Source organism: Chiloscyllium plagiosum, unplaced genomic scaffold, assembly GCF_037043375.1.
Source record: "Chiloscyllium plagiosum isolate Xiang-an unplaced genomic scaffold, Cpla_swu_hap1 HiC_scaffold_30, whole genome shotgun sequence".
Taxonomy (NCBI): domain Eukaryota; kingdom Metazoa; phylum Chordata; class Chondrichthyes; order Orectolobiformes; family Hemiscylliidae; genus Chiloscyllium; species Chiloscyllium plagiosum.
In genome coordinates, this window is record NW_028270168.1 from 24,738,090 (window position 1) to 24,749,418 (window position 11,329).

Here is an 11,329-nt window from a genome sequence, read left to right on the forward strand (position 1 = left end):
AAACTTACTAACTATACCTCTTATGCGCATATCCAAATCATTTACATAAATGACCAAAACTAGTGGACCCAGCACCGATCCTTGTGGCACTCCACTGGTCACAGGCCTGCAGTCTGAAAAACAACCCTCCATCACCACCCTCTGTCTTCTATCTTTGAGCCAGTTCTACATACAAATGGCAAGTTCTTTTTGTATTCCGTGAGATCTAACCTTGCTAACCAGTCTCCTATGGGGAACCTTGTCAAACTCCTTACTGAAGTCCATATAGATCACATCTACCGCTCTGCCCTCATCAATCCTCTTCGTTACTTCTTCAAAAAACTTGATCAAGTTTGTGGACATAGAAATATAAAGCAAATATGAATGGGTAAAATGGCTGGGTAATGTTAACACATGGACCATGCTTCATGAGACTGGCATCAGGACTAGGGAAAGTGAGAGTTGCCCCATTGTGATGGTCCATATTTGAATCTTGGTAGAACCAATGTTCCAATGAGCTATACAAGTAGGGAAGCAGAGAAGTTTTTAAATGAAATAATGATGGCACGGGGTCATAATAATGAAAATGTGATAAATCAAAGATTAGAGACATAGCAAGAGCGAAATATATTTATTTAGGAGATGATAAATCAGGAAATGAAAGGGAGTGATGAACTCAAATAAATTCCAAACATCAGAGAAGTAGTAGAGAGTAAATTGTTGGTGAAGTTACAGGCTGACAAGTCTCTGGGTCCTAAGGGTCTGAAAAAGGGTCCTCATTTCCTTTTGGCTCTGAAAATAAGTGACTTGAGAGATAGTTGATGCATTGAATTTAATTTTCAAAATTCCCTAGATTTGGAGAAGGTTCCATCAGAAAAAGTGGGACAGATGCCAAAAACTAGGTTGGAGACAAAAAAACAGCAAATGCTGGAATCCAAGATAGACAAGCAGAAGGCTGAAAGAACACAGCAAGCCAGGCAGCATCAGGAGGTGGAGAAGTCAATGTTTTGGGTGTAACACTTCTTCAGGACTGGGGGTGGGTGTAACAGAGAAAAGGTGGTGAGGTGGGGATAAGTGAACACAGATAAAGGGTACAACCTGGTTGGAAGGAGGAATGAATCCGGTTGGTGGCTGTAAGGAGTGTAAAGGAGAGAGAGGGGCTGGAAAGAGTCAGGTAATGAGAAGAAGGTTATTTGAAACTGAAGAACTCAATGTTGAGTCCTTTGGCCTGTGGACTACCCAGGCGGAAGATGACGTGTTGTTCCTCCAATTTGTGATCTGATTTGTTGTGGCAATGGAGGCAGCCAAGGATGGTCATGTCGGAAAGGGAGTGGGAAGGGGTATTAAAATGGGCAGCGACTGGGAGGTTCAGTCAACCCCCGGTTGAGGTGCTCGGCAAGACATTCCCTTAGTTTACGTTTGGTCTTCCCAATGTAGAGAAGACCACATCAGGGGCATCGGATACAGTAAACTAGGTTGTAGGAGAGGCAGGTGAACTTTTGTCTCATCTGGAAGGACTGTTTGGTGCCATGGGTGGAGGGGACAGGAGTGGTGTGCCAGCAGGTTTTGCATCTTTTCTTGTTGAAGCGGAAGGTATCTTGGGTTCAGGTGGGGTTAGGGTGGTGTTGGTGGGGACAGTGGCACGAACCAAGGATTACCGAAGGGAACAGTCCTTGAAGAAGGCAGAGAAGGGTGGGAAAAGGAAGATTTTCTCCATCGTGGGAAAGAAACAACAAGGCTGCTGGTCCTGATGGGATTCCTGCCGAGTTCCTAAAGGAGGATGGCCTACAGCTCCATGAACACATGCATATCTTGCTCTTATAGATTTGGCTCTAAGAAGAACTCCCTTTGAAGCGCAGAGCTGCTCTGATTGTGACCATTTTCAAAAAGGGTGACAGGGCTGACTGTAGGAATTACATAAGTTATTTCCCTTCTGTCAACCACTGGCAACAGACTTCTGCTGTTTTGTGAGGAAATACTCTCAGAATTACAGTGTGGCTTCTGCCCATCCAGAGGAACAATACATGTGATCTTCACAGAACACCAATTACAAGAAAAATATCAGGAACAGAAACAACTGCTTTATAAGGCCATCATTGACCAATCTAAGGCGTTTGACATGGTCAACCACCAGGCTCTCTGGCAGATACTGTCATGATGCAGCCACCCTGATAAGTTCATCAGGATACTGAGGCAGCTGCATGTTGACATGTCTGCGATAGTGCTTAGCAAATGTGGATTGGAGACTCAGCCTTTCACCGTGGAGACAGGGTCAAACAGGGCTGTATCATCACACCCACTCCTTTCACCACCTTCATTGATGCCACCCTCCATCTCACTGGCCAAAACCTGCCCAAGGAAATTCAAATCATTTATCATATGGATGACAGGTTCAACCATAATAGGCTCAAGGCCAAGGGCAAGGTCTCTATTACCTTCAAAATGCTGATGTCAATGCCATCACAGCACGCTCTGTGGAAGGTCTGCAGTGAATCTTGGATGGCTTTGCCAAGGAATATAAGGCTCCAATGCCTTAGCCTTAAACATAAAAAGCACTCTAGTACTCCATCAATAATCTCTCCACCTCTCCTACAACAAGGGCCAATGACCATCTCCTTGAAAACATGGATCACCTTCTATACCTCAGCAGCCTTCTCTCCTCCAAGGCCAACTTCAGTGCAGAAATACAACACCACCTGAGCTGTGCCAGTGGAGCCTGTGCCTATCTCAGAAGAAGGGTGTTTGAAGACCATGACCTACAGGCTCAGACTAAACTTCTGGTCTACAAAGCCATTGTCCTTCCCACATTCCTCATGGAGCTGAAATGTGAATTACCCACAGCAGGCACCTTAACGCACTGGAACAACACCAGAAGTTATTAATAAATACACTATACCAGGGCAATTAGAAATGATTAAGATAATCAGGCAAAATTAATACAATTTTAGTATTAATTGTTTTATTGGAGTTATTTTAAGAAGTAACACATGCTGGAAATAACCAGGAATCAGTGGTTATATTTGTTGCAGATTTCCAAAACGCATTTGGTAAAGTGCCATTTCCAATGCTATTACAGAAAATTAAAGCCCACAGTTTCAGTGGCAATGTACTGTCCTAGACATAGATTGGTAGTTCACAAGAAACAAAGTATGGTGGTTAAGCCTCAATTATACAGGACATTGTTCAGACATTATCTGGAATCGGAATATCATGTACATTATCTGGAATATCATGTACAGAATTGGTTTTCTTATTTAAGGAAGGTATCAAAGAAGCAGTTGGAAACAGTTCAAAGACAGTTTGCTAACTAATACCTGGAATGTGTGGGTTCTCTCTTGGGTAAAGGTAGACAGACTAGACTCATATTCACTGGAATTTAGAAGAGTAAGAGGCAACTTGATTGAAACAGTGGGCGAGATCTCCCTGGCTCAATGGAATCTTGCGGAGAGGAGTGCGTAGAAAGTGAGATTAATTTTGAGTACTTCTCACGAACAGTAAGATCAAATGGCTCTTTCGTTTTGTTTAATCTCATACAGTAAACCTTGGTGATAACTATAATGAGAACAAGTCAAATTGATAATTCTAGGTCTTGACCTGAAATGGCTGGAAAACATGGTGTACAATCTACTTTTCAGCCAAACCGGAGTCATTTTCTTCTTCGCCTGAATCTCACATTCAGAATGTACAGTGGGACAATGCAAATTTAGAGAAAAATTAAGTTTGGGCTATCTCACATAACTTATTTGGAGAGTCAGAAGCATTCCCATATTCTTCTTTAAATAATTCTGTGGATCCTTTATATCACCTAAAGAGAGAAACAAGACCTCGCTGTAACAAGTCTATCAATGACCCCATTTCTCGTAGTGTGGTGCACCATCACCATTATATTGAATTGGCAAGGTGGACTGCGTTCTCAAGTTTCTGGAGTGTGGCTTGAACCCATTAATGCCTGACAGATGTGAATGCCTCTGGCCCACAATGGCTATGATTTACTGTAGCACTTATCATGATGATGTTGAAAAACTTTGAATTATGGTCATTATGAGACAGAATACAATTTTTCTGATCTCAACAATAAAATTTGTTAGTCGACGTGTGTATCTTGAGCATAAGAGAATGCTAGTCAGATTTATGAATGTTATAAAATAATTATGTTTTAGATTTATCTTTGAATAACTTACTGTTTTGACTTGTTGAAGGATCTCCGGAGTGTGGTCCAAAAAGTTGCATCTTTTCTGAATAAAAAATTGGACGAAGAAACCTTGGAGTCAATTTTGAATCAATGTACATTTAAACATATGAAAGAAAACCCAAAAACAAACTACAAAGATGTATCAGACCTGTTCAATTCTGAGAGTGGCTCTTTTTATCGAAAAGGTGAGTAATGCAGTGATCATAAGCAGGTTAATACAAATCAGCTTTATGGTTGCTTGGAAGATTGGTATCTATTCAGCCCTTATTTTTACTGAGAAGGATTTTAAAATAATAGAAAGTATGTAAAAATAATTGGCTTAATTGTGCATTCTCACCATTAATGGTCTTCAAGGATGGTTTCTTAGATGTGGTTATATTCACTGAGCTGGGAAGTTGATTTGCAGACATTTTGTCCCCTGTCCAGGTGACATCTTCAGTACCTCCTGTGAAGCGCTGCTGTACTGTACTTTCTGGAATTTAGTTGGCTCCGTTTCTGCTGCTACTCGTTGCTGGTTCCGGTTGTTTGTTGTCGTGGCCAGTATGGCACTCAGCCACAGACTCTATCAACAAGCACATTGACCTACACCCAATATACCGGCCACTACAATGGACAACCGGAATCAGCAGAAATGGAACCAAATAGAATCCAGAAGACACAGTATAGCAGCGCTTCACAGGAGGCTCCAAAGCACTGAAGATGTCACCGAGACAGGGACAAACGTCTGCAAATCAACTTCCCAGCTCAGCGAACATATCCACTACTACAACCACAACAATCGGCACCTGAGTGACAAATCTCTACACAAACCTTGAATATTGTCTTAGACTTCTTAAGTGCTTGTAGTTTCCAGCGAGTATCTGAAATTGGGATAGATTTTACCTGAAATTGAGAAACAGAATTGCTTAACAGAAAAAACAGTATTAGTGTTAATGTTGAATGTTTCAAATTAGGCGGGAATGGTTTCACAGTAGATCTTTATTTGCACTCCATAGGGGTGATTCCAAACTCCAATTCTTCCTGCAGTAACATTACACACACAAAGACGCCATCTCAGGAACTCCCTGGTGACACTCCATGGATATAATAATTTTGATGCCCCATGCTTTTCAATTTTGCAATTCAAATCATGACCTCAATAGTAATGGTCTATCACAGAACCATTCAATCTGTGTTTCCGATTCAGATTTGAATTGTTGTGCAACATTGTAAATGCATAATTCTGTTGAAATTATTAATCTATTACTAATTTCAAATTTAGACTTATCTATATACTGTGTCATAGAGTAATAGAGATGTACAGCATGGAAACAGACCCTTCGGTCCAACCTGTCCATGCCGACCAGATAGCCCCACTCAATCTAGTTCCACCTGCCAGCACGCGGCCCATATCCCTCCAAATCCTTCCTATTCATATACACATCCAAATGCCTCTTAAATGTTGCAATTGTACCAGCCTCCACCACATCCTCTGGCAGCTCATTCCATACACGTACTACCCTCTGCGTGAAAAAGTTGCCCCTTAGGTCTCTTTTATATCTTTCCCCTCTCACCCTAAACCTATGCCCTCTAGTTCTGGACTCCCTGCCCCAGGGAAGAGACTTTGTCTATTTATCCTATCCATGCCCCTCATAATTTTATAAACCTCTATACGGTCACCCCTCAGCCTCCGACGCTCCAGGGAAAACAGCCCCAGTCTGTTCAGCCTCTCCCTGTAGCTCAGATCCTCCAACCCTGGCAACATCCTTGTAAATTTTTTCTGAACCCTTTCAAGTTTCACAACACCCTTCCGATAGGAAGGAGACCAGAACTGCACGCAATATTCCAAAAGTGGCCTAACCAATGTCCTATACAGCCGCAACATGACCTCCCAACTCCTGTACTCAATAATCTGACCAATAAAGGAAAACATACCAAACGCCTTCTTCACTATCCTATCCACCTGCGTCTCCACTTTCAAGGAGCTATGAACCTGCACTCCAAGGTCTCTTTGTTCTTTGTCTATGTGTCGAGCACATTTCACTAAATATTTAATCCCTGATGTTCTGCTCTTAGGAATTACTGGAGACTGGAAGAATTACTTTCTTGTGTCTCAGAATGAGTGGTTTGATTCCATCTACCAGGAGAAAATGGGAGATTTCCCTCTGAAGTTTGACAATATGTGACTGATTAGACTTCATTCCCGAATAATTTGTCATTTTAAAATTGCAAACTGTGTGATTCTCCAATACCTTTCTATCGAGCTTTTCCTGATATATCCTATAAGGGCATGCAAAGAAGTTGTAGGAACAGAAGTCTGCATTTTAGATTTTCAAGCCTGCTCTATTTAATAAAAATGTAGCTGATCTGATTGTCATCTTAAACTCACATTCTTGCCGAACCATGATAATCTTTCACCCCCCTTGTTCATCAAAAATCCTTCCAACCCTGACTTAAAAATATTCACTCTGGTCCCACTGCCTTTTAAAGGAAGAAAATTCCAAATAAAAATTCTAAATAATTTTTAAAGAAAGACCCTTAACTCTAAATTCTCCCATAGCGCGAAATATCTATGCTGCATCAAACCTTACAAGACCCTACAAGATCTTGTACTGTTCAAACTAATGACCTCTTATTCTTTGAAACTCCACTGGATCGAGTCCACCCTATTCAATGTTTGCTCATGAAACCAGGCATTGCTTTGGTAAATCTTCTCTGTTCTGTTTCCAATGTATCTATATTTTTCCTTAAATAAGGTGACCAGCACTATGCGCAGTACTTGAATATGGTCTCACCAACAGCCAGTATAACTGAAGAATGACCTCCCTTCTTTGTATTCACTTCCTTTTGCACTAAACAAGAACTTTTGTTTTGGATCCAAGAATTTTGTTTTGTCTCCAGACACAACAATTCCAAGGAATTCCTTACTGGCTTTCCGTTTCTTTGCCTCAATAAACCCCTTTCTCAAAATTCTCCCTCACATATGCCAAATCTGGTAAGGCTGGCAGTTGTTGCCTTTCCCTTACAACTCCTGAACTGACTGGTTTTCCAGGCTACTTCAGCGTTAACCATGTTACTGTGCATCTCGGGTTGTATGTAGGCTACCAGTTAAAGAGAATGGATTTTCTTCCCTAAACAACATTAGTGAACCAGGTGGATTTTACCACAATCAACAATGATTACATGGCCACCATTAGATGAGTTTTTAATTTCAGATTATATTAAATTCAAACTTCACCAGCTGCCATAGTGGGGTTTTAACCCATGTCCTCAGACCATTAGCCTGTACCTCTGGATTTCTAATCCAGTGATATTTTCATTATGCCACTGCCTCCGCCTGATAATAAAGAAAGATATCTTGCATCCCTTCTTAACCACTTTAACTATCTGCCCAGACATCTTCTGAAACCTGTGGATAAACACTGTAAGGTTCTTCTGTTTCTAGAAACTTCTCAGTACCATTTGTAGAGTATTTCTTTGCTTTATCCAAAAACACTGTTGCAGATAACACTTCTCCGAACTGAATTCCATTTGCTCATCTGACCAGTGTCAAAATATTTTATTTTTCAAGGGCTTCTCTTCAGAATTTCTTATTGACGAATTTTTGTGTTTTGTGGGTCACTTTTTACAAGGGCTCCTTTCTCATGCTCACTGATTTCTTTCTGAGGTGATAAGGTCACAAATTAACTTTTGATTTATCTTAATGTCTGGGATATCTTTGCTGATGTTTGGTGTATTTGGACTCTCAATTAAGAGAATTCGACAACATTCTCAAGTATCCTTAACTCTCATAAACTTAAAGCCACAACATATAAGGAAATCATTAATTTCCTCAGCACTGCAGTATTGAAATTGGCATGAGACAACAGGCATACTTTAGCAACATCAGTCTTCTATTTTAAAGAATAGCTTGCACATACTGTTTTACATAAAAAAAACCTTAAACAATCTTTCAATAGACTGATGAGGTCACAACTAAACAGTTGCATGATTGCTTTTGACTCAGTCACTTCACCTTAAGTAATAAAAAAAAGACGTATTTTACAGAAATAAAACTGTTTAATGTTAAATTAGCCAATTGACCATGTTCATTACTATAGCTTCACTAGGTAAAAGATGTAAATTTGGAGTTCCTCTTCCCCCACCCTTTTATAGCTCCTCACCCTGACTTTGCATTTCCTTCCACCCCCATTTTTCAGTTTCTTGCCACTTTGCATCTATACTTCCCTCCAGACTCTAGGACTGATAACTTTGCTCTCCAGCCCCTGGCCTCATCTTCCATTGCCACAGTCTTCTGCCTGGCATCCTTACTGACTGCTCCCACTCACCTCACTGATGATCTGATTGTACACTGTTTCTCTCCCATGTTTCTAAGACAGAACCAGCCTGTGATTGGAAGTGCAGCTCCTCACAGATATTGTCCATTCTGTTGATGGGATAGCTTTACTCCCAATTGTTGTCCCGGTGACAAAATTTTGCCAGACCTTTTAAGAGGACTTTGAGGGAAATTCTTCCACTTTCCCAAGTATTTGAGTGTTGCTGACCAGTCAATTAATATCTTTCTGAAATCTACAGCTTTCTTTCATGATTAGCTAAACACCAAACTTCTAATATGTAAACACCCTAATAATCTCCTCTAAGTTTAAACTGCTATCTTCAATACTTACACATATTAGTCTCAATTATTCACTGATATACATATATTTAGACCTTAATAGCTGTTATATATAGTCCAAATACACACAGAGTGTGATATATATATATATCAATCAATGTCAAATTCATAATAGATGCGATGATTACAAATCTCATGAAAAGACTGCAGGCAAGAGTACATGAAATGAAAACCAAGTGCAGTACATTTGTGACTTGCAAAATCTCTGTCAATACATTTAAATTTCTCATGTATAAATAAAATATATAATTTAAAGTGACGTGAATTGTAGTGCTTAAGACAACCTGGCAGATAAGATGTACTCACCTTTCGGGCGCCTGAAATCCTATTTTTGCATTTCCTCTATAACTCAACCTCCTTTTCGGACACATCAACCTCGCATAATTAGCAGCCAGTCTCAATTTTTCATCTGACAATATATGTTTTATCTTCCTGGTACTTCAAATTAGATGCAAGCGCCCTATCAAGCAATGTGGGTTGTTTTGTGAAAATCTGCAGAAACGACTGATCACGACACTCCTTTAGTTGAATGCCAATTATACTTCAAAAAGGTGACCACTCATATACATGGGAGTGTTTCTTGTATACTTGGTGTATAAATCGATCCCTGCATTTGGAGGATTTTTTTCGACTTCACAATTTATCTTGTTTGCCAACTTCTACAGGCTAATATACTTTTGGGCTGTTTTCCCAGAACAATTCCTCTATTCATTATAGTCTTTTGATATAATGTTAGCCAAGAGAGTAATCTTCAGACATTGATGAGGTGTTGTGAGAAATTGTCTTGCCATACTAAGCACGAATAAACTTCTCTTCCTTATAGAATACTTAAGTGATTCTCCAATATTACTACTCCATAAAACTTCAATAATTACTTGATCATTTATCTTACGTATTGCACTTGATGTATTTTAAGAATAAATAATATATTCATTTATAAATTGTTCGCGTCATTCTTGTAAATTGATTCATACATGCATGCTTTTTTCTCATGGAGGATGACGCTTCAATCAAAATTAGAAACTGAAATGTGATTTTACTGTCAGATTTTCAGGGAATATTGAGAACTCCACAAACTCTAAAATGGCAGGTGGTACCTGGATGTGGAAGTGCCACCCTCTGTTCTGACCTATCACATTATTTTTTGCTGTGGAGGAAAGGGGGACTCACAGAAAGAAACCCAAACTCATTCAGCTCATTAAAACTGAATGCTCAATGTTGAGTTCATGTATATACCTCATTTCCAGCAGCAAGACCCTTAATCCACTGATTTGTTGTCACAGATTTATAGTACAAATATAAATGGTCTTGATTGGTTAAAAACTGTCATGATATGAGGTTATTAAATCCCAAACTCTTAATTTCTTTTTAAAGATTTTCTTTCCTATCTGTCAATGAGATTGGAAAAACTCGGTTTCAATTGTTGGAATAGTTGTTTGTTAGCATTTACTAAAGGACACTGATACTTTACTTTTATCACCAGCTATAATTATCTGATCAGGGAATTCTAAATTCATTGTAATTACAAATCAATTATCTTATTAAAGATGTAGCTGCCTTTGCTGTTAGGTTATGAATAGAGGTTTGTTTTTACAAGGAACTAAACCTTTGAGATTTAAATATTTAAATAGGCTTTCATGAATGGAACTGTTTCTTTAATCTAAAGAAGTTCAAAATTTAGACTTCTGCATTATTTCATCTCAAGATGTTTCCTGAGGTCGGCCCATGGTGGATGATGGGTATGTTGGCATGGGAATGGACAAGGGTGGTTGGTGGGTTGGCAATACATTGTCACAGTGCTGTTAAAAAAACATGGGATGGGTGGAGGACAGGAGTTGGTATTGAATCATATGGGTGTTTGCTGGTGGTAATCGGTATGGCTGTGTGAAAGCTAAAAAGACTAAAATTTAATTGAAACTGTGATGGAGCTCCAGGAACTCTTGCAGGCCTTTTGCTCAGCTCATTCAGCAGCCTCTAGGCTGTGGAGGAGGGGCGGGGGGAGCAGGAAGTCCAACTCTATCCTGCACCTACCTTCACCAACAAAAATACTTTAAAGAGACAGACAGTGAGAAACAGCCAAAAAACATGCAAGAGTGCCTTTTTAAAATTCTATAATCAAAACTCCACCTTCCTTGTTCTGACACAGCCACAGTGTGGGCATCATTGGCTGGGTCAGCATAGATTGTTCAACCTTGAATGCCCTTGATAAGTAGTGAGGAGCAATATATTTCCAAGTCACCATAGTGAGTTGCTTGGAGGGCATCTACAGATGTTTATGTTCCCATACATCAATTGACTTTATCCTTTTGGATGGCAGTTGGGTTATGGGTTTGGAAGATGTTGACTAAGAAACTTTAGTGACTGGCAGCAGTGCTTCTCAGATGGTACACACTGTTGCCACTGTGTTAATGGTGTAAAGAGTGCATATGGTATCAGTCAAGTAGGCAGCTTCCCCTTGATGCTATTAAGCTTCTTAAGAGTTGTTGAAGTTGCATTTATCCAGG

The 11,329-nt window shown here is 39.8% G+C and overlaps 1 protein-coding gene across 2 annotated transcripts in view; it reads left to right on the top strand.

The window, feature by feature from the left end:
- Window positions 1–9,760, top strand: part of LOC122563631 (amine sulfotransferase-like) — a 42,856-nt gene extending 33,096 nt beyond the window's left edge. For both annotated transcript variants that reach the window (XM_043717619.2, XM_043717618.2), the window contains exons 6-7: window positions 4,179–4,356; window positions 6,227–9,760. In XM_043717619.2, coding sequence (XP_043573554.2) covers window positions 4,179–4,356; window positions 6,227–6,336 — 288 coding nt within the window. In that variant the 3' untranslated portion in view covers window positions 6,337–9,760. The remainder of the gene's footprint in view (window positions 1–4,178; window positions 4,357–6,226) is intronic.
- Window positions 9,761–11,329: the final 1,569 nt, after the last annotated feature.